We start from the raw sequence: 21,682 nt of genomic DNA, 5'->3' as shown, positions 1-21,682 counted from the left end.
TACGAGTTGCAAAGCATGATTAATTGGGTTTCTAACCGATCTCTTTGTTCTCCCACCCTCATCAGATACCCCGCCGAAGTGATTTCGGTGAACACCAGCGGGAAGCATTTCCAGCGAATGTGTGCGGCTCGCAAGTCCACCAGCGGAGGATACGCGGCCGGAACCACGGCCGGATCCTCGAGCAGCACATCGCCGGAGAGCGCCGGCCAGGCGGAGGGCAACAACCTGGACGACAATGTGCAGACGGTCAGCCGGAGGTCAAGGTCGCGGAAAGTGCGCGGCAAACGGCGGAACACGATAGCCGGGATCGACCAGAAGGAGATCCAGGATGCGGCCAATGGGTATGTGATCGTTGTTTCTACCAATCTGTCTATATGTCCATATAATATGTGTATGGACACCTGTTACTTCCTTTCCCACTTTCGTTCGCCTCTCGAACTGTACATAAGCCATACTAAACCTCGTATAGACATGTGTACATACAAACACCCTGCGGATCTGTCCGGAGATTCGTCTCATTTACTCGTATTATCCAAATTATTCTCAATTGCATTTTCTTATGAGATTATTGTGATCAGCCCAATTAGCTGAACGATTTGTTATGCTGTTTAGTTTTCTTCGTTTGCCTAATTTCGTGTATTTTAATTGCGCCTACTTTTTTTTGTTTAAACAAACGCCTGGCCGACTGTAATAATCTGAGTTTTGCGCCATTAACTATTAGCGTATACATATTGTTTGCCCAATTAGCAGCACAAATTGCATGCCACCAACTGAATGTCTCTAAATTACGATTTAACTAAAATTGAATGTTGTACAAAGAAAATTGTAAATAAATTGTGTTACTAGCTGTACGTAATTAGAAACTCTAGCCAAATTCAAATTTCAGCCGCCTTTTTTGCGAAATTGAGTTCGAAACCGATTCGGCAGCGGAATCTTAAGGCTTTTTGGATGATTTTCAAAAGCGAGTTTGCAAACAGCCTAACAAATTAAACGATTTTCAGCAGCCACATGATGTATTACCATAACACACACACGCACACACACACAGCCATACACCTCATGATCCATCCGAGACACCCACCCATTCGCCGCCCCCGCGCTCTTATCCTGTTCGCGAACCACCCACACACCTCGGCAACATTTGTTGCCAGCAACATTCGAGGCTGTTGGCCAAGTCAGTCACTCAGTCGGCCCACTCTCGGCCATTTTTCCACACTCCCCTGCTGCCCCTGTGCCGGAGCATCATCAGCATAAATCATGCGAGAGGCTGGCTCCGTAGGATTTGCCAAGTCCCAACGACAACACGAGCCCACAGCAACACCAAAAACACCAGCAACTCCAGCAACACCAGCAACAATTGCCGCATTCGAGATGTTTTTACTTGGGCTCACTGCTTTTCCTGTGCTTTTCAAATGGCACACACGACGCCTTGTGCTAAAAGTTTCATAAATCTTATTTTGTTTTGTTGGCCCGACTTTCGGTTGCCGTCTGCCCACCAACACTCCAGCTCAGTCCCGAACTCGGCGACGGCGTCATTCCATTTGACTGCGTTCTACATACTATACGCTATATGCTATGCTGTATCTGCAACTTGAAACCCCAACTCAGACACACACTGACTTTGTGTACGTGTGCTCCATTATGTCAATGCTGTTCGATATCTGTGCGATCAGCAGTCGAAAATGCGGAGCACAGCGAAAACTTTTGAGCCCCTTGCAGTGGCGGTCAAACTGTAAGTGCATTTCGTGATTGTTTGTTTCAGTTTGTACACAGAGAAATAAAGTGTGACTTTTCATGCATCAGAATCTATAAACTATTTTATTTCAATCGAAAGTTCAATATTGATCTCCCACAAAAGTGTTTAAATGATTAAATAACTTCAAAAATCCTCCAAAATAGCACTTCAATTTGTGATACAGTCAAGTAGTTTTTAAACCTTTTAAACTACAAATCTTAAATAAATTGTTTTACCAAAAAATGTTTATGTTAGTGACAATAAATATTTTTAAATAAATTGCTTACATTTTGAATTCGTTTATGTTGTATACCAAATCGAATTCTTTTTCTTTCTGTTTACTGAGATAGAGTGGAAATGTTTTAGCAATGAGTGCACTTTGGGCCCCCGCCCCTCCTTAAATCCCAGAAATCCCCTTGATTCAAGTTGTTTGCTGGCCCAGAATCGAAATGAGTCGTCTTCTTATCGCCAATATAGTGTGCCTTGTCTCCTCCTCCCGATCGATCCCAGCATGCCACACAGTTGTGGGGGAAGAATTCTGGGCAGAACTTAGCCACTCGAGAACTTAGATGTTGTAATCGCCTTTAATAATCCACGGCACAGCGGCAACAGAGTGCGGGGAAATGAATGAATACAAATGTATTTCGGAAAATTAAACTTTGAACTGTGCCATTAATTAATTTTCAGTCCGTTGTTGTGGTTGTTGTTATTGTTGTTATTTTTTTCCCCCCAGGCACGTCGTGTATTTTGCATCTGTGTGAGCGTGCGTGAAATTAACCAGAAACATAAATTTAAAACCAAATCAAAGTCAAAATCTCGTCTGAAAATGGCTCACAATAATTTCGATGAGGAAGGCAAATCTGTACTACTCATACTCTTTGTCTCTGTCTCTGTCTATATCACTCTTCCCCTTCATCTCCCACATGTCCATCCATCATTACCAGAAATGCTAACCAAATACCAAACATATTTTCTCTTTTATGTTCTCTCCTAAAAACACCAAACATTTTGCACACAAAAACCAAAAACAACAACAAAAAAATCCCCCCAAATAATTCCACCATGTAAAAAACAGCAATGGGGAGTCCAAGAATGCCTCGAATGCCACCTCGCCAGTGGCCCAGGCCCATCAGCCGGTTGACGCCACCTCGGTGGAGGCCAAGAAGTCAAAGAAGTTCGGACGCAGCAAGTCCAGCGACATCTTAAAAAAGGAATCTGCTGCCTTGCCCTACGACAAAGGCAAGAGCACCCTCACCCGTCTCAACTCCCTCAAGCAGTGGGGTCGCAACCGCTTCAAGTTCATGCAGCGCACCGGCGAACTGGGCGACCAGCTGGACACCAGTGGCTGCAGCTCGCAGAACAGTTCCGCGGAGAAGGCGGACAGCCAGCATGGATCGCCGGCGGGCGAGCGCGAGAGTCCCAAGCGGGACATCGACGACGAGTGTGTGGTGCACCACCTGGTGGCCCAGAAGAGTGAATCTCGGTTTTCGCACGAACGAAAACCCTCGTATTCCTCCTCGGAGAAGAGCATGAGTGTGTCGAGCAGTGGCCAGCTGAGGGGCCGCCTGCAGCTCTCCTCCGGCTCCGGTCCGCTGGCGGCGGCAGCCCATGTGAAGATGCGCGAAACGGCCACGCTGAACCGGCAGCGGCGGAACGGACTACATGCCCTGGCCGGCAAGGAGGAGCAGCCGCACTCCTCGAGCGGCAACTGGAGTGCCAGCTCGGAGTCGGGGCGCGCCTCCATTGGCAGCGAGATCACCATGCAGCCGAAGTCGAGTGCCTCGAGCACCTCGCTGAATGTGTCCACATTCCAGGCGGGCGGCGCGGGCAGTGGTCCACCCTCGTCCATGTTGAGCAGAAGGCGTTTCCTGAACACCTCGGCCTCCAGCAGTGTGACCAGTGAGGGCACAGCCACGCCGGAGCTTCAGGCAGAGGCGGGTGCCTATCCGGGTCATTTGGACGACGAGACCAGTTCCGCCTACAGCTGCGACACCGAGGGCTACTACACCTCCTTCCACATGGACAGTGGTCTGCGCACCCTGAAGGAGGAGGAACCGTCGCCCATGCCGGGCACTCCGCTGCAGGCGAGCCTGCACACCAGCAGCTACTCCTTTGGCAGCCAGTCCAACCAGACGGTGCTCAATGCGGAGAGTGAGTACGAGCTCTTTGGCCGCGGATCCACCTCCACCACGACCAGTTCGGCGGGCACCGTGTGCACGGCTCTGCTGAGTGGAGCCGCCTCTGGGCCGGATGTGCCCGAGCGGAGCAGCTCGCTGGGCAAGCACAGCGGTCAGAGCCGGAGCCAGAGCCAGAGCACCAGTGCCAGCAGCAGCACGCTGGAGCGGAGCTACAGCAGCAGCACCATAGGCAGCACTCTGGAGCGAACGGGAACGATCAAGCGGAATGTGAAAATGTCGCCTACGAAGGGTGAGTCTCTGGAGAAGGAGGACGGTCAGCAGGAGCAGGATGATCGCCAGCAGCAGCTGGAGTTCTCCGAGAGCTCTGATCTGGAGGGAGTGGAGCGCATAGAGCGGATTAAGCAGAAAACGGCCATCAGCTCCAAGAGGATACCCTCGATGTGCATCATCACACCAACGACCAGCGACGATGATGAACACCAGGCCATGGATCCCAATCGCACGCTGACCAGCAGCCTGTCCATCGAGGTGGATCACAACGAGGAGGATGTCGACGAGGATGAGCCGGAGCAGAAGACGCCCACGAATAGCAAGGACCACAACCTCAACGAGCTTAAGCAGACGCCCACGAAAGCTCTGAGCGGCATGTTCGAAAAGCTCCGAGTGAAATTGGTCCCTGGCAAAAGCTCTCCGCTGCAGAACCAAAGTCAGACTCAAATTCAAATTCCAATTCAAACGATGGCCAAGCCCGCCAATGCGAGTGCCGTGAATGACGACGAGCTGTACGATTTGGCCGGCGAGTACGTCACCATAGCCGACATTAGCAACAACAATAACAACAACAGGAACAACAATAACAGCCGACGAAACACTGGAATGGGTATATACTATTCCAGTGACATAGTTTCCAAGAGGGTTCAACCCTCGCCTGCCACTGTCGCCGAGTACGTTTCGCTGAACGAGCTGCCCCAGCACTTGCGTCGGCATGCGGTCTCGTCGAGATCTCCGCCGGAGAGCGAGTCCTGCGCACAACAACAGTTGGCAGCTGCTGCTGCTGCTGCTGCAAGCCAGCCACCCCTCCAACCATCCCTGGAGGGTAGGACAAAGGGCGAAGGGGTGCCCATGTACGCGGAAATCGGCGAGCTGAGCGAGGAGAAGCCACTCACTTTGGCATCGGCATCGTCATCGTCATCGGCCAACCGACGATTGCGCCCGAACGCCGAGGGGAAACTGGTCTACGACTCCGACAGTCTGAAGCGGCGCAAGGGCGCACACACCACCTTCGCACCTGGGCCGTACGTGAAGGAAACCGAAAGTGCGCTCCACAGTGCAGAAAGTGCAGCGGCGGCGGCAGCATCATCATCATCATTGACACAGGATACGGTAGCAGGATCAGGATTAGGATCAGTCACCAAGAGTGCCAAACTATTGCTCCTCAGCGGCGGCGGACTTATCGCTGGCAATCGTAAGGTGGCCAATGTGAGACCCATTCTGGCCAAATCGCCGCTCAGCAGGAACACAAACGGCAGCATGGCCACCTACCAGGCCACCAACGGGAGCAGCTACCAGGAGCAGAAGCAACTGCTGGCCAACCGCACAAATCCCTTCTACGAGACCATTGCCGCACCGGTGGCCAGTCTCATGATGATGCCCTCGCCCTCGGGCAAGTCCAACTCGTCGACGGGCTCCACGGCCACCAGTTCCTCCTCATCGGCATCGGGCCACTCCGGTGAAGAAGGTAAGCCAGAGCAGCTCCGCCCGTCAGCCAGCAGCTGCCCCACCTCCGTACCCGTATCCATATCTGTATCCTTATCCACAGCCACATCCACATCCACATCCTGTTCCCTTGTAAATAACACTGCTATGAGCAAGAGCACCCTTAACCAGCATCAGCACATAGCCAGCAAGTCAAGTGTGGGGGAGCAGCAGCCCCAGCATCCCCAGCCTCAGAATCAGAATCAGAACCCCAAAGATGGCGAGTCGAAAGTGAGGGTTGCTGAAATGGAAACTAACCCCCGGGGGGATGGGTTTCAAGCGGGGAAGGGGCAGTGGGAGCATTTGCCACCCCTGCCGCCGAGGGCGAAAGTAAATGACAAACCCCCCACCACCCAGCTCCTATCGATTGACCCAATTGCGCTGCACTTTTCCCTGCCCGTTGGCAATCCCGGCCAGCCGCGCACCGCCCTTAAGCGCAACAACAGCTACCGGCTGGCCAACGATGAGCTCAAGCTCGAGATGAACAAGGAGAATCTCTCCGTGTCCTTCGGCTCTGCGAGAGCATCGCCCAGTTCGAGTGCAATGCCCCTCAGTTCGGTGCAGCACGCAACAAGTTCCCTCAGGCTGCGCAATCTGCCCGCCACCACCATCGCCACCCATCACCACTCACCTGGCGGGGAGCGGCGGATAGCCAAGTCCTTTGAGCGTCTGGTGGACGAGTTCTCGCTGTCGCTAACCACTGGTGACGATTCCTCGTACCTTAAGAACAAGTCGCTCGAAAACTTCGATGACTCACCCGCCCTTTTGGCCCTGGCTGCACCCGAACAAAAGCCAGACGAAAATGCCTCAGACTCCGAGTCTGCATCCGCCTCAGAGGACGATGAGGTCGGGTTTGCCCCACCTCTGTCCCTGCCTGCACAAAAGTACCACAAGTCCTTTGTGGACAGTGTGCTGTTGCGTCCGTTCAAAATCATCCTGCCCAGCGACGAGAACGGCCACCGTCGCCAGCGCATTTTGCAGAAATTCGATGTTACCGAGATATGGTAGTTAGTCCTGTTCTGTTGCCCCTCTTCTTTAGACCTCCAGACACTACACAGTAATTGCCGAGATTGGCACGGCTCAAAGGAGCAAAGGAGCCGGCCCTCGAGCCACCTAGTGTGTGGCCCTCATTAAAGTTGCATGCACTTGGCCAGACGCGTGCGTGTTCAATTGGCCAAGTTGGGTGGGGTGTTGGGGGCTTGTCCTGTCCTGGGGTTCAATGTCCAATCCCACACTTGATATGCTGCTCAAAGTCGCTGCTATCCTATTTTGAAAGTTACCCGAAACTTACCATATTACTAAATAACCAGCTGGCTTGCAAGACTAAATACACAACTTTTATACAGAACTACACACTTGTACAAGTATAAGCTAACCGTGTGTTTATCCAAACAAAGTTATAATACCTTTTGTTTTGTAATTTATTTCCGCCAAATTTAACTCCTTTTGTTTGATGAGTGTGTGTTTTTAACCCTAGCCCTAGTGATTAATAAATGTTCATTGTTTACTGATAAATACGTTTGTAACTAATTATAATTAACATAAACCAACACATGATTATTGTACATTTTGTAAAGTTTTTTGCACCGATCACGTCTTGTACATCAACGACCACAATTAGTACTTAAGTTTATGTTCGCCCACGACTATGTTGCTAATTTTTTGAGTTTGTTTTTCATTTTCAATTACCTACTCATTTGCGAAACGGACGGATTGTGAGGTGTGCAAAAGACTTCTATTGCCTTTCCTTAACCAGTTGCTTGTGTGTTTGTCTATGTTAAAGTCTAGTGTAGTAGTAGTTTTTTGCACACCTCCTCCGACTAACGAATGATCCGTAGAGTGGCACGAGTAGTTTGAAAGATTAGCACATGGCCCAAACAGTTAAGTTTTTGGCTAAGATCAACCCACATTCCATTAACGAAATCCGTAAGTAATAGTTGAAACAAATAAGCGAATAAGCGAATAAAACGAAAAGAAACGAAAATTCGGCATTGACATTAATCATTGGCATTTGGTCTGCGGTAAAGGAGTCCCCATCAATTATAGTCCAACCATCCCACCCAAAAACCACATTCGCATTTGCATCCCAGCACCCATGCACCCATGCATCCATGCACCCGTGCACCATTTGGCATACATACATATGTAAATATTCGCTCTGCTCTCATTGGGATTTGGGGGGATTCCCAGGTAAGATCACCCCGAAACGCCAAAGGTACGTATGGAACCGCTTGTTTTGCTTGATAACCCTAACGATCCGCACTTGAACCTGCTTGCTAACCACCAGAGGAGTATTGGTGTTGAGTACTCCAGAGCCTAATCCACTTTACACCGCTCTTCCATCCGCAGGGTATCAACGTTTCTCTAATATCTATGAGCAAGTGCAGCCAGCACCGAGCACCCAGCCAAAGGAAGATGCGACTGCCACGCCCTTCCAGCGCAGTGCGCCCATCTACTGGACGCTACAGAGTCGTCGCAGCCAGCCCAGGCCACAGCCCACTGGCAATGTGACCTGCCGGGATGATCTCTATGCCACGCCCATTCGCCGGGCCGACCGCCTGCCACGACCAGCGGCTGCAGCGGCGAGCGCTGCCGAGGGCTCGAGGAGCAACATATCGCCAATCGTGCCCAGGAACCGAGCCGGCGCCTTTCTAACCTCCACGCCCACGAGGGGCGGCGAGGGGGATGCGGATACCAGCCAAGTGCCACCCATGAAGCAGCCGTCGCGCAACTGGAGCGACGATGCCCCCGAACGGCTCAACACCTGTGCCGACCGCATTGGCCAGAGCAAGACCACGCTGATGGACTTCAAGAAACTGCTGCTGGCCAAGTCCGCCAAGGCGAGTCCAGTCCAGCGGAAGGTGTCCGCCGTGGAGCTGCTAAAGAAGTCCACCCAGGCGACACCAAGCCCCGTTTCTGTTCCCGCTCCGAAGATCTCTGTTGCTGGGCAGAAAGCACCATCAACTGGCAGCAAGCCCACGATCAACAGCAGTCTCAAGCTGCTGGATCTGAGTGGCTCACCCAAAACGTTCGCCAACCGGAGGATGCTGCGCCAGGGTCAGTTCGGATCGCCCTCCAAGACCTTTGCCCCCAAGATGCGGGGTCCCGTGAATGTGGTGGCCGCTGCAGCGGCACCGCCGCGAACGGACATCATGTCCACCACCATTCCGGAGGCGAACAGCGAGGAGGATCAGTCCAACACCAGCGGCGGATCGCGGGCCAGTTCGGAGGCGGGCGAGACCACAGCGCCATCCAGCTTCGATCTCAAGCGGAACTTCTTTCTGCAGACCGAGGAGAACAACTTTATGCGCGGCGAGCTGAAGCCCAGCTTTGCCCGGACAAATGGAGCAGCTGGAGGAGGAGTTGGAGGAGCTGGAGGGGCTGGCGCCGAAGGCAACAAGTACGTGGCAGCTCCAGTGGCCAATCCCCAGCTGCCCTCCTTCGAAACGGCGCTGTAGAGTGGGTCTAACCCACTGCTTAAGCCAGCGATAATACATATTCCATAAGAAACGACCCCATAATCGAGATGAGCCATGAGCCATGAGCAATGAGCAATTCCCTTCCGTAGCCAAGCCGAAACTGCATTTATTGACGGACGGAAACGAGTCAGAAGCGATGCTACTTTATGCAACATATACATATATCACTATATATATATATACACAACACCTTATACAATAAACTGTATTTTTTAAATTGTGCTGCTTGTATAAACGGAGATGTTTTATACACGAATACGAATCGTCGTCTATACACCTACAATATATTTATTTGTAATTTTACGTTATTTATTGCAATTATGTATTACGCCACACGCATTGCTCTTTCTTTTGTAGTACAACTCTTGTACGTCTACGAACTGATGAGAATCGCTTAAAAATAAAAAAAAAACCACATTGGATAACACACTTCGCAGCACTTGGCATTTGTTTTTTGAGGGTCTATTTGTCTAGATGGTACTCTGTTTTTGGGATACATCGAAATTTTTTATTTAAGCTGCATTCAAAAATTTATTAGCTCATCATAACTCTACCAAATTATTTGTTTTTGGTGCGCATTTAAAGGTACAGGGAAAATATAAATATTTTAAATGTATAAAAAACAAGAATACATTATTTTAAAATTTTATCTTTAATAGCAATATATATAATGCATACTAAACTAAAGTATTTGGAAATGTAGCTTTTTTTGATTCGGTTAAAAATGTTTTAGATAATTTAAATATATAATGGAGTTATAAAGTATATTAGGGATTTGCTCGCCTATTGCAAATTATTGTAAGCTTTTGTTCGACCAGGCTTTGATCTTAATTACAATTATCTCACTGATAATAAAATGCTGCACTAGAATCGAACCAGTACGGATTACTCATCTTTTAAATCCAACTACGTCCCACACTACCAGACCTGCGTTTGGTGGACTTGTCGCCCAGGGAGCTGGCAGTCTGATCCTTGCGTCCCATCACAGGCGAACTGCCGGATCCGATGTTACGGATGAGCAGCTTGAGGCCACGCGCCTGGGCGTCGCTTGCCTGGCTGACGCTGTTCGCCTCGGAGGCAATGATGCAGAAGTCGTCCACGATGTGGCCGGGCGGACTGATGTCGAAGGGCAGGATGTCGCTGAGGCTCTGCTGCTGGCGGTAGACGCTGCGTCGCCGGGCGGCACCATCTCCTCCGCTAAGGGAACCGCCGGCGGCGGAAGTTCCCGGCTGTTGCTGGGTCAACTGGTGCAGCTCCTGCTGCAGGCTGAGCAGGCGAGTGCGCAGTCCGGCGTTGTCCTCGCTGAGGCGCTGCATGTGGATCGCCTCCTGCTCCGCCCGCACAAATGTGGGCTGCGGCAGGCACTGGTAGACGGTGGTCAGGAAGTTGCGCAGCGACAGGAGCAGCGTGTCCTGCCACTGCTTGGTGAAGAACAGCGCGAAGGTGGGCGACTCCTCGGCGTTCCTGCAGAAGGGGAAATCTGCAAGGAAAGGGGCATTGTGAGTACTACATGGGCCAGCGGAATCTGCAATCTCAACCCACAGAACCAATCCTTCCATTCGCTCTGCTGCTGCAGCTCGCCTGCCAGCTTGGTGAAGAACTCGGACACCTTCTCGGCACGATTGCTGCTGTAGGCGGTAACCAGGTAGTATTTTAGGAGGCTGTTCTCCAGTTTCTTGACCGCTGGGGGGGGAGGGGATTCGTCATGGTTAAGCTGTAGCATTCATGCTGGAGGAGAACTCACCCACGGCGTAGGTGTGCTCCAGCTTGGAAAATATGTTGTTGTCCAGGTGGAACCACAGACTTCTAAGAGCCTGAAGGTCGGAAGTTTGCACAGCATTATTGAATTGCTCCAGAATCCTCTCCGCCCGAAAGTGCTGATCCTTTTCCGTGCGCTGCTCCAAGTCGAGGGCCTTTAGGGTTCCAGAGAATCCACGGAAAACAAGGTACTCCCTCAGCAGGTTGTCCAAGAAAGCGACTTGAGACATATTTTTTGTTTCTCTCGGCTGTCTTTTAATGGTTTTTCTTATTTAAAATGTAAGTTTTACAATTTGTTGCAATAGATGCAGACCAAACAGCTGGTAAAACAGAGTTGCCAGATTTTGAAAATATGAATTTGTTAGAAAAAAAATAATAATAATAATAAAATTATTCTATTATTTAAATACTTTTGGAAATAATATGTTATTTATTTTTAAGGCAACGAACTTGTTAATAAAATTGTTAAATTCATTTAATAATTGAATATGGTATATATTAAAAATCCCATGGCATGTTTGAAACTTTTCCATGGTCACACTGATTTCGCGAGCACATTTTGTAAACATTAAAATCCACAGATATGCACAAACGACGAACTCCCAAGTCCATAAATAAGCCACCACCAATTCAGGGACCAGCTAAGAAGCCCACACCGGTGGCGGAACCATCAGTCGAGGAGGACGTGGTGACCCAACTGGAGGTGGAGCTCTGCTGGTGCGTGGAGCAGTTGCAGAATGCCCTCGACAGTGGAAAACTAAGCCAGAAGGCGGCCGAGGATACCGCCAAAAACCTGAAGATCCTAAAAAGCCCAAAAGCCCCATTGATAAGGAAGCGCCAGGTGATGAAGCTCTCCATGGGCGACTACCGGTCGAAGATGCAACAGGAGGAGCAAAAAATGGCTCTGGCCGCCAAGCAAATCAAATTTACTCCCACGGATGAGACAACCAAAAAGTCGAGCTTTGTGAAAAAATCTGCACTTCTAACATCTGGAAAGGACTTCCGCTTCGACTTTTCCTTGCCCGCCGAAGAATCGAGTACAAAGGAGTCCCAGCCAGCTCCCAAATTGCAGCCCACTTTCCAGGAGAGTTCCGGAAGCCCGTTCAAGTTCAACTTTTCCATCGAAGAGGATTCCGCCAACGATATTAACTTCAATGGTCTAACGTTAAATAATTAGCTACAACTTAAGGGCATAATTGATGACTGCTGTTACTAGTGCCGATGTGCCACTTTCTACTTCATATTTAAATAAAAGGTTTATTATAAAACAACATGATGATGATGTACCCCCTTTCTAAATTTCCGAAAAATGACTGCAGAAATGTGGCCAACAAGCTGCCGTTTTAATTCTATAAATTTTCTTACAGACATCCAATTCCGTAGAGGTATATCTTTAAAGTCTTGCGGCTTAAGTCTCTTAAAATCTGCATTTAAAAATTGGTTTGTAATATCAAGTCCATTTTTTTGAATTTTGATAATGTACCCCCTTTCTAAAATTCCGAAAAATGACTTTGCATTAAAGTGGCCAACAAGCTGAAGATTTAATTCTATAACTTTTCTTACAGGCATCCCATTCTGAAGGGGTATATCTTTAAAGTCTTATGGCTTAAGTCTCTTAAAATCTGCATTTAAAAATTGGTCTGTAGTATATTATATATAGACCAAAAACCTGCAGTTCTAATTCCATACCTTTTTTACAGACAAATATACATATATATATATATTTATTTTATATATTGTGGCCCTAATATCTTATTAATATCTTTTATCATATCATGCATAATGCTGGAAGTTCGATCGTCGCGATTTTTTTTACCTCGTTCTGAGGTGTATTTGTTTGATATTTTAAAATTAGTATATTATCGGCGTTTATGATAGGGAGTTAAAAATTTTTAATTAATGAGGGGTTCTCTGTCTGTAGTTTAAACAGTTGCAAATAACTTATCGCACCCAGTGTTCTGTGATTTTATTTATAGCAGCACAGAGAGCACTTCCATGCTATATAAACGTATGTCGATCATGTCGGAAGACGACGGATTGCATGAGATATGCTCAGTTCGCTCCGAATTGCCAAATGGCATACAACGCCCGCATCGAACACACGTCCTCCGAGGGACACGAAGGGGATGCCACCTGCGTAGCGTATTTCGATGGGCAGCTGTTCTCCGGAGGCGCTGACGGCAAAATCAGAGTGGGTACTTGGCGCCCCCTTAACTCTCCTTCTTGGTGACCGTGACCCATCCCCTTGCAGATCTGGTCACCGGAGCTGCAACTCTTGGCCACTGTGAACGCTCACGAGGCTTACATATACTGCATGGCCATCAACAAGCACGGCAAAGTATATTCAAGCAGTTGCGATGGCCAGGTGCACTTCATGCTGCCTCCTTATGACGAGGAATCGGTGCAGGAGCTGTTCCGCTGCGACAACGCCATCCAGGCGTTGTACTGCGACGGATCTGTGCTTTACACGGGCGATGACAAGGGCGTGGTGACCACCTGGAGCAACGACCGCATGCTCTTCAAATACAACCTGGTCGAGGAGGTCAAGTCGCTAGCCGGCGAACAGAAACTTATTTACACAGTTCGCGACTTGGACGTGGTGGTTTCCCAGGTGGCTGAGGGCAAGTCCGGCAAATACAGCAACAAGGCGGTGATCGCAGGCAAGTCGCCACTTCATCTTCTTGGCCCACTGGTGGATGGGAAACGCAGCTTCCTCGCCTTCCCCGATCGATCTGGGATGGGTCTACAGCTGGTCAACAATCTTCCGCAGCAACAGTATGCCCAAGTTTGGCACATACCGGTGAGTCTGCTTTTTAGGACTTCTTTTAGGTCCAAATAAAAATATTTAAATTAATCTTTGATTGAGTTATAGGACTGTCACGAGTGGATCGTTAACGCCATCTGCGGGGATGAGACCTATTTGTACTCCGGCGGATATGACAAGAAGGTGAAGGCATGGACCGATCTGGGATCCGTACAGCCAAGAGCCCTGGGCGAGGTGGACGTGGGCAGCTGGGTGAACAGCATGTGCTGTGGCGACAATAACATTGTGTATATAGCAAGCAGCGATGGATTGATACGCAGCGCAAAGTTTGTATAGTTTTTAAGCCATCTTGTCATCTCGGAAAACAGAAAAAGCTTTATATGGTAAAAAGAATTTATTAAAGACCATAATAATTACAAACTGGCCTGGTACTCTTGTCTGTGCTCCAGGCTGTCAAATCCCACCTGGGCCTCGATCCAGCGCGCCACGGTGAGCAGTAACTGCTCATTGAGGCTGTTGCTCATCAGTTGAAGACTCAATGGCAGTCCAGCCCGAGACAATCGAATGGGTATGGACACAGCGGGAACTCCAGCCATGTTGGCTGGCTGAGTGCAGAAATCCTGCACTGCGCATTGGTCTCTGTTGGTCAGCGAGGCGAATTCCTTGTACAGTGGGGCCTCTGTGAGCGTAGTCGGTGTCAGGAGGATGTCCACGCGTTCCTCTTTAGCCGAAGCCTCAAACACTTTAACAAAATCCTCTGCGATTAAGCGGCGCACCCGCAACGCCTTCTCAAAGTAGTGGTCGTAGTTTTTCCTTAGTAACAGGAAGTTTCCCGTGAGAATGCGTGTCTTCACCACCTCGTTGAATCCCTCGGCACGGGAAAGGGCGTACAACTGTTCCGTGCTGCGCTCGTCGGCGGCCCGGTGGCCGTACTCTATGCCATCGTACCGGGCCATGTTGCTGGCCACCTCACACTGATTGAGGATGGAGTACACGAATATACTTGCCGCCGTATTTGGCAACGAAACCTGCCGCACGGAGGCTCCGCTGCACTCCAGAAGATCGGCTACCTTGGACCACGTTTCCAGCACCTCGGCGGAGAGTCCCTGGCAGTGGTATTCCTTTGGTATCCCAATGCGCACAGTGCTCAAGTCGATTTGCCCGATCTCTGGCAGTTTTAGCCTTCTGAACGGCTGCCTGATGGTTGTGGAGTCCAATCGATCAGGTCCAGCGACTGCATTCAGTACCGCAACGCAGTCACTGACGGAGCGGGTAAAAATGCCAGGCACATCCATTGAGTTGACCAGCGGGATGAGGCCGTGGCGGGATACCAGTCCATAGGTCGGTTTTAAACCCACCACACCGCAGTAGGAAGCGGGATTCCGCGTAGAGCCACCCGTGTCCGAACCAATTGCACTTAAATGTAAATATAAATTGATAAATTAGAACATTTTGTAATTCCAAAAAAGATTAATTCAAAATTACTTATAAAGAAAACCCAATTCAGCTTTAAATATCCTTATAAAACAATGTTAAATAACGTGGTGCCCTAATGCAAATGTACATTGTCAAAACCAAATGGGCAATACAACTTTTTTAATTTGATATTTCAAAATTAAGACTACGTAGTCGTTATTTCAATATTACTTCGGGTTCGCTGTGTAAATCACATATCAAATTTTGGATACCTGTGATCCTGGTAATCACGATTTCATTGCATACTATTTATTATTATAAATTCATTAAAATGCAAGTGCCTTGTCACAGAGTTCTATAGATTTTCTCTTAAAGTAACAAGTATTTTTCAAATTTAAAAAATTTAAATTTATTAAATACCGAAAGAATACCGCATCGAGTGGGCAGCGCCACCGGCCAGCTGACAAAGTGCGACGAACGGTCACACTGCGCAGCTGTCAGAAGTCAAGCGATCAAGGGAAAACTCGATTATTTACGAAATTTGCGACTTGAATTGCTGCCCCCGAAGCGATGTCTGCGCTCATCCGTCTGACCAGCCGCGCCGTGGCGCTGCAGCGTTCCCTGGTGGCCAACCAGGCGGCCGTGGTGCGTGCCATCAAGACGTCCCCGAAAAAGGATGAGACCATAGCGGCCCCCGCCTCGCTCTCAACGGAGGACTTCGCCAATCCCAGTCCCAAGAACTGGCAGAGCTATGGGTTCGACTACAAGGACCAGGTGGAGGACCGCAAGGCCACCAAGTCGACGTTCTTCGTCACGGTGACACTGTGCTTGGTGTGGGGCACCTTCTACTGGGCCTACCTGCCCGACACCCAGTTCCGCGACTGGGCCCAACGCGAGGGCTTCCTGGAGCTGCGCCGCCGCGAGCAGGCCGGCGTGGATTTGGTCAGCCCCAACTACGTGGACCCCGCCAACATTACGCTGCCCTCGGAAGAGGATCTGGAGAACACGGAGATCATCATCTAAACATTTAGTGCCCCTATCCTTAGTCTGTTATGTAATGCGAATGAGAAGTGCGGCCAGTGCGTATCCGCATCGTTGCCCGTTAATAAAATTGCAAGTCTCGGCGTGGACAGAGCTGGCAATTCGTTCTTTGGTGATTAATTTCTCTTAAATATGCTACTTTTCCCTGCCCTCTGCATTTGAGGTTAGGTGGTCAAAACATAAACAAGAAGTACTCACGCATAACACAGACCAGCGGCCACGGCAGATGCAGAACCTCCAGAGCTGCCGCCCGCGATGCGCCAGTTGTCCTGGTCGAGGTCCTCGCTCCAGATGTTCTTGGTCGGTCCGTACAGGGAGTCCACTGTGCCGGCGCCCATGGCAAACTGATCCATGTTGGTCTTTCCCAGAATTACAGCTCCAGCTTGTTTGAGTCTGGAGCACACAGTGGCATCGTAGGGCGGCACAAAATCCTGCAGCATCCTGGCAACAAGGAGTATAACAAATAACATTCTGTTTTATTTACTTCCTTTCCTTCCTACCGCGAAGCACAGGTGGTGTGGACATCCTTCGTGCAAAAGTTATCCTTGATGGCAATGGTAACTCCGTCTAGGCAGCCACTTGGCTTTCCTTGCTGATAGCGCTCCTCCGAGTCCTGGGCCTGCTGGATGGCCTGTTCCGGTGTGAGGCGTACAAAGGCATTCAGGGTCTTCCAGCGAAGGGCATCTTCCAAAGCCTGCTCCGTAACCCGGCGTGGAGACAATTGGCCATCTGCATAATTGGCCGTTAACTGTTAAAAAATCCTGGTTTATAAGAGTTTCAGCTGGATGATCAATTAACCCACTTGTTTAATGCTCCACTGTAAGTGACGCCGCATTCTTGTGAAATGGAGATCAGCGGGCAACGATTATGTTCACCCAATTCTTGGGAAGCTATTGGCGGAATAGATCATAACAAACAAATTGAAGTTGCAAGAATGGTAAGCTTATCTGGTATTTTTGTTTTTTAGGCATCAAACACATGGTCACACCACAACTCAGGGGCGTAAGAAAGAGATTTTGGTTTGGGAACTTTATTTTCTGTGTATTATTTTGCGACTAGTTTTATTTTTAATTCATATTTAAAAACAACTAGAGTTCTATTCATAGATCTTGTAGTAGAAAATCTAGAAACAGAAGCTTATTTGAGGTTTGACCCCCACTCAAAAATGTTTTCTGGCTACGCCACTGCAACCGGCAGCTGTTATTGATTAGAGGAGCGATAAAAATCCAGCCAACTCAATAACTGACAAGAGGACAAGCTCGAGGTGCTTTAAAGTTATCTAATATCAATCAATCGCTTGAAATCATCTGAAGGGCCTGTGCGTAGCGGGCAAAGGCATCTAAATTACCTAAAACATGGCCAAGCTGGACGAACGGATTGGTTTCATCGGGGGCGGAAACATGGCCTTTGCCATTGGATCCGGATTGGTGCGCTGCGGGATTGTGAAGGCCAGCCAGGTGCTGGTCTCCGGTCCGCACATCGAGAACCTGCAGCGCTGGCGGGACTTGGGAGCCGTCACCAGTGATGACAACTGCGAAGTCCTGGAGCACACGGACATCGTCTTCATCTGCGTCAAGCCGCACATGCTCTCGCCCTGCGCCGCCCAGCTCAAGTACAAGCACGTGCCGTCGGCCAAGGACGCCAGCAAGCTAATTGTGTCCGTGCTGGCTGGGACCAATCTCAAAACGCTTCAGGAGGAGTTTAGCTTCATGGGCAGCGCCGATGTGAAGATAATTCGCACCATGCCCAACACCTCCATGCAGGTGGGCGAGGGCTGCACCGTGTACACCGGCAACGCTCGCGTCTCCCATCACGACCTGGAGAAGATTCATCTGATGCTCAACGCCCTGGGTCTGGCCCAGCAGGTGCCAGAGACCATGATCGACGCCGTCACCGGGGTGGCGGGATGCGGTCCGGCCTTTGTCTACACCATCATCGAGGCACTCGCCGATGGCGGAGTCAAGCAGGGCGTGCCGCGCCAGATGGCCATACAGTTTGCGGCCCAAACGCTGCTGGGAGCGGCTAAGACGGTCCTCCTCACCGGCAAGCATCCGGCGGTGCTGCGGGACGAGGTCTGCTCGCCCGGCGGCTCCACCATCGTGGGCGTTCACGAGCTGGAAAAGGGAAACCTCAGGTGGGTGGCACTAGGACAGTTTACCCGATCTTTGTATGCAATAGCTCCTCTCTTTCAGAGCTACTTTAATAAACGCAGTGGAGAAGTCCTCGCAGCGCTATGCGGAACTGGGAAAGAAGTAAGACTACGACTACTCCGGATCCACCATTGCTCTAAACACTTGGTATTGATATTACTATTATGACTAACATAAAGCTTGAGTTTATTCGCGATCCTTTTTGCTTACGTACTCCACGCACTTGGAGGGATCGGTTGGGAAGTACTCCTGGCACTTGGTCATCAGTCGCTTGAGCCCCTGAATGTACTTGCGCTGCGTCTCGTCGTTCATCACGTGGGCCACGTTCTTGGAGAAGATCTTCTCGCGACCCGTACGAGCGTGGATTCCCACCATGGTCACGCCGATGGGCCACGGGGCATTGCCGATGGCCATCTCCAAGTAGGCATCGCTGGCGGTGATGTAGTTGCGGTTGAGCAGGTGCTTGCAGATGTCCCTCAGACTGTCCAGGATGTCCTCGGGCAGGGTGTGGTGCTTTAGTTTGCGAAACAGCGGCTTCACGTACTCTTTGGTCTGCGTGTAGATGACGCGGGTCATCTTAACCTTGGTGGACATCTTCTCGTGCTTGCTGTAGTTGGCGATCTGGTCGTTCCAGAGTTTTAGCAGGAAAGTGAGCAGCGTGATGATTACGTCCATGTCGTAGTCCTTGTTTCGGCCCATCTTCTGAGCCATTGTCTGTATGCTCTCCCACGACACGGATTCGTCCAGCTCGGCGAAGTCCGACTTCTTGTCCTCCTTGGGATTGGGTGCGTTGGCGAACATCTCTTGCAGATAGGCGGCGTCCACCTGCTCCATGGCCTCCTGGAAGTCGTTGCGGAATCCGCGATTCGCCTCCGGCTGCGAGATCTCGCACTGACGCAGTCTGTCGAAGGCCTCGGGCTCCGTTTCGCCGAATATCAGAATGGGCTCGCCGCGCTCTCTCAGCCTCCGGATGACCTCTGTGCGCGGCAGGATATTCTGGCCATCGGCCACGAAACTGTAGGCTCCTTCGGTGGTCTGTCCTTGGGCCTCCACGGACTCTTGCTTCTTGTAGCCCACCTTTTGCAGCACCTCCTCCGTATCTTTGGCGTTCAGGTCGCCGCGCCTGAAGTACTTTTTCTTGTCATCCACCAGCTGCTTTTGCTCCAGCAACTTGCGTTTGCGGGCTATTTCTGCTTTTAGGATATCCATTTATCGGAGATTTGTCATAAACAATGTGGTGTAAACAAAACAAAACAGAATGCAAGATGTTGTAGTGTGACCAGATTGCGCGAAATACTTTACCAGGGTTTACAGTTGCGGCCACGATAATAGCAAAGCGATTCCTCATGGTGAATAATTTATATTTTGAAAAGTCATTTTTATGAGTCTATTGATTTAAGTTATTTCAAAGTATTTGTAAAAAGGTATTGTATATAAATGTTATTGAAATGAAATTATTAGCTACAACCCACGTTAGAGAGTAAAAACTATTACTAATTGTTAAGTAATGTAACAAAACATGGTATACAGTTGTTCCACTAATACAAGAAAACCAAAAAAAAGTTTAGTTTAACACCGTGCTTCATGGATTTTCTAGTTTTATATTTACGGTACATTCTTGACAACCTAGATTGTTTTAAGTTACATCTCTGGTCACACTGGCCCCAAATCAATAAAAAAAAAATACATTATTTTTTAGAAAAGCACTTTTAAGGACAAGATGCCAAAGAAAATGGGTATGAACTCGAAGGCGGTGGAGGCCCGCGAACGCAAGGAGGCCACCAAGAAGGCCACGCAGGACAAGAAGATCAAGGAGGCGGAGGACCGCCTGTGGCACGATGACGACAAGAATCTGGCCAAGAAGCAGCAGCGCAAGGACGAGGAGGAACGCAAGAGGGCGGAGGCGGCCAAGCGAAAGGCTGAGTCCAAGGCGCTACTGGACCAGGAGATGAGTTCGATCAACACGCAGCGCAAGCAGCCGCTGGCGAAGATCAACCGCCAGCAGATTCTTGAGGAGATCGAGAAGAAGCAGCGCGTGATCGAGGCGATCAACGAGGCCAACAAACCGGCGGCCACGCGAGTGGTGGTCCAGAACCACATTGAGGAGAACTTGAACCGATCCATGGCCGATACGGATGTGGCCTCCAACATTGACGAGGCCATCGTGGTGCTAAGGTTGGTTCCCTTAATGCCACTTATTGAAATGTATCTTAATATCTCTGATTGTTGTGTTTTATAGTGTAAATGACAGCGAGGACGACAAGCATCCCGAGAAGCGAATGCGAGCCGCCTACAAGACCTTTGAAGCCAACAACCTGCCCCGCATCAAGGCCGAGAATCCCTCGCTCCGCATGTCCCAGTGGAAGCAGCTGCTGATGAAGGAGTGGAACAAGTCCCCGGACAACCCATTCAACCAGGCTCGCTAAATGCTAAAAGGACGAATTTCACCGAGCCCTCGACGAGTGTGCGTACTCTAGTGACTGTTAGCTGCCTAGCAGCAGAGACTTATCAAATGGTTCCGAATCACCCTTGAACTATACGCAGAATTTAGTTTATACATAAAATTTTGGACGGAATAAATGTATTTATTTATTTAAGCCCAGTGAGTAGAAATTGTGTTGACTGGGCCAGGGGCTAAACGAATTTTAGTGTTCTATTATGAAAATTTCAATTGTAGGAAAGTTTACAAAAATATTGGCTAGATAATTGGAAAAGCTCCTGAGAAAATTTAAAACAAAAGGGATAATTCCAGTAACTTAATACTTAATACAGATAAAGTATACAATTTACTAATAATAATAAAATACACCCTCCATAGACTTGAATAAAAATGTTTTCGTGTTAGAAGAATTATAATTATTTATTACTTATACTTAAAACTTGAGGACTTTTCTGTTTATAAATACCTTTCCCTGGCTTGAATGCATTACCATGTTACCGTTTCGTTTACGCAATAAGTGAATAAAATTATTCCAAAATCGGGCGAATAAACATAGCCTTGGAGTACTGGGCTCTACGACAGCTTTCCTCTGCTTATTTAATGCCCAGTTTTTATTCGCCACTGGCTCTCAAAACTTTGTGGCCCTGATCCGATTCCGGTTGCGTTTCTGAATGAAGTAATTATATGTATTGCTTTGATTGCCGTTGTCGTTCCAGCGTTTTGTCCATCACATTTTTTCAGTGGTGCAAAATACAGAGAATAATAAGTGCTTCCGCTTTCACTGTTTGCTGCTTGGAAGTTCGGTGGCATTTTCTGCGCCAGAGCCACCAAAATATTTCGGCTGGCTTCGTACAAATGCACGTAACATCGGCCAGTTAAGTACGAGCTTAAAGTCATTAGGCACCTCTTTTTGCGCATTAAATGTGATTTTATATAAGATATTAGGGCTTAATTGAGCGATTTTCCAAATAAAAAGTTTCTGGCTTTATGGCTTTGCTTGGTCACT

The 21,682-nt window shown here is 49.1% G+C and overlaps 9 protein-coding genes across 11 annotated transcripts in view; 6 read left to right on the top strand and 3 right to left on the bottom strand.

Moving 5' to 3' along the window:
• Window positions 1-9,536, top strand: part of LOC108135772 (serine-rich adhesin for platelets) — a 40,227-nt gene extending 30,691 nt beyond the window's left edge. The window contains exons 4-6 of one of the 2 annotated variants that reach the window (XM_017256626.2): window positions 66-341; window positions 2,811-5,611; window positions 7,978-9,536. In XM_017256626.2, coding sequence (XP_017112115.1) covers window positions 66-341; window positions 2,811-5,611; window positions 7,978-9,086 — 4,186 coding nt within the window. In that variant the 3' untranslated portion in view covers window positions 9,087-9,536. The remainder of the gene's footprint in view (window positions 1-65; window positions 342-2,810; window positions 5,612-7,977) is intronic. The other variant, XM_017256628.2, reaches the window with a different exon arrangement.
• Window positions 9,537-9,570: 34 nt separating this feature from the next.
• LOC108135773 (WD repeat-containing protein 91) lies at window positions 9,571-11,189 on the bottom strand. The gene is made up of 3 exons (XM_017256629.2): window positions 10,852-11,189; window positions 10,650-10,790; window positions 9,571-10,587 (listed from the first exon to the last, which is right to left on the bottom strand). Exons 1-3 carry the CDS (start codon window positions 11,093-11,095, stop codon window positions 10,004-10,006), a joined length of 969 nt encoding a protein of 322 aa, XP_017112118.1. The 5' UTR covers window positions 11,096-11,189; the 3' UTR covers window positions 9,571-10,003.
• A 224-nt stretch (window positions 11,190-11,413) lies between these two features.
• On the top strand, window positions 11,414-12,136 carry LOC108135741 (UPF0488 protein CG14286). Its single transcript, XM_017256575.2, has one exon. The coding sequence runs from the start codon at window positions 11,449-11,451 to the stop codon at window positions 12,040-12,042; it is 594 nt and encodes a 197-aa protein (XP_017112064.1). The 5' UTR covers window positions 11,414-11,448; the 3' UTR covers window positions 12,043-12,136.
• A 785-nt stretch (window positions 12,137-12,921) lies between these two features.
• On the top strand, window positions 12,922-14,053 carry LOC108135823 (F-box/WD repeat-containing protein 11). Its single transcript, XM_017256704.2, has 3 exons — window positions 12,922-13,056; window positions 13,117-13,665; window positions 13,738-14,053. Exons 1-3 carry the CDS (start codon window positions 12,940-12,942, stop codon window positions 13,963-13,965), a joined length of 894 nt encoding a protein of 297 aa, XP_017112193.2. The 5' UTR covers window positions 12,922-12,939; the 3' UTR covers window positions 13,966-14,053.
• Window positions 14,005-17,022, bottom strand: LOC108135820 (glutamyl-tRNA(Gln) amidotransferase subunit A, mitochondrial). Of its 2 annotated transcripts, XM_017256701.2 has the most exons (4): window positions 16,889-17,022; window positions 16,587-16,834; window positions 16,285-16,527; window positions 14,005-15,045 (listed from the first exon to the last, which is right to left on the bottom strand). In XM_017256701.2, exons 1-4 carry the CDS (start codon window positions 16,919-16,921, stop codon window positions 14,043-14,045), a joined length of 1,527 nt encoding a protein of 508 aa, XP_017112190.1. In that variant the 5' UTR covers window positions 16,922-17,022; the 3' UTR covers window positions 14,005-14,042. The 2 variants fall into 2 exon arrangements, with proteins under 2 accessions (XP_017112190.1, XP_017112191.1); XM_017256702.1 differs by lacking the exons at window positions 16,285-16,527; window positions 16,587-16,834; window positions 16,889-17,022 and adding an exon at window positions 15,318-15,392.
• LOC108135825 (NADH dehydrogenase [ubiquinone] 1 beta subcomplex subunit 11, mitochondrial) lies at window positions 15,510-16,187 on the top strand. The gene has a single exon (XM_017256707.2). The coding sequence runs from the start codon at window positions 15,616-15,618 to the stop codon at window positions 16,066-16,068; it is 453 nt and encodes a 150-aa protein (XP_017112196.1). The 5' UTR covers window positions 15,510-15,615; the 3' UTR covers window positions 16,069-16,187.
• Window positions 17,023-17,141: 119 nt separating the features above from the next.
• LOC108135824 (pyrroline-5-carboxylate reductase) lies at window positions 17,142-18,432 on the top strand. The gene is made up of 2 exons (XM_017256706.2): window positions 17,142-18,220; window positions 18,279-18,432. Exons 1-2 carry the CDS (start codon window positions 17,442-17,444, stop codon window positions 18,340-18,342), a joined length of 843 nt encoding a protein of 280 aa, XP_017112195.1. The 5' UTR covers window positions 17,142-17,441; the 3' UTR covers window positions 18,343-18,432.
• LOC108135822 (pre-mRNA-splicing factor 18) lies at window positions 18,387-19,531 on the bottom strand. Its single transcript, XM_017256703.1, has one exon. The coding sequence runs from the start codon at window positions 19,443-19,445 to the stop codon at window positions 18,423-18,425; it is 1,023 nt and encodes a 340-aa protein (XP_017112192.1). The 5' UTR covers window positions 19,446-19,531; the 3' UTR covers window positions 18,387-18,422.
• Window positions 19,532-19,869: 338 nt separating this feature from the next.
• On the top strand, window positions 19,870-20,833 carry LOC108135733 (coiled-coil domain-containing protein 124). Its single transcript, XM_017256566.2, has 2 exons — window positions 19,870-20,411; window positions 20,476-20,833. Exons 1-2 carry the CDS (start codon window positions 19,957-19,959, stop codon window positions 20,660-20,662), a joined length of 642 nt encoding a protein of 213 aa, XP_017112055.1. The 5' UTR covers window positions 19,870-19,956; the 3' UTR covers window positions 20,663-20,833.
• Window positions 20,834-21,682: the final 849 nt, after the last annotated feature.

The sequence above is a fragment of the Drosophila elegans genome, unplaced genomic scaffold, assembly GCF_018152505.1.
Source record: "Drosophila elegans isolate 14027-0461.03 unplaced genomic scaffold, ASM1815250v1 contig_476, whole genome shotgun sequence".
Taxonomy (NCBI): Eukaryota; Metazoa; Arthropoda; class Insecta; order Diptera; family Drosophilidae; genus Drosophila; species Drosophila elegans.
This window is presented reverse-complemented; position numbering and strand designations above follow the sequence as displayed.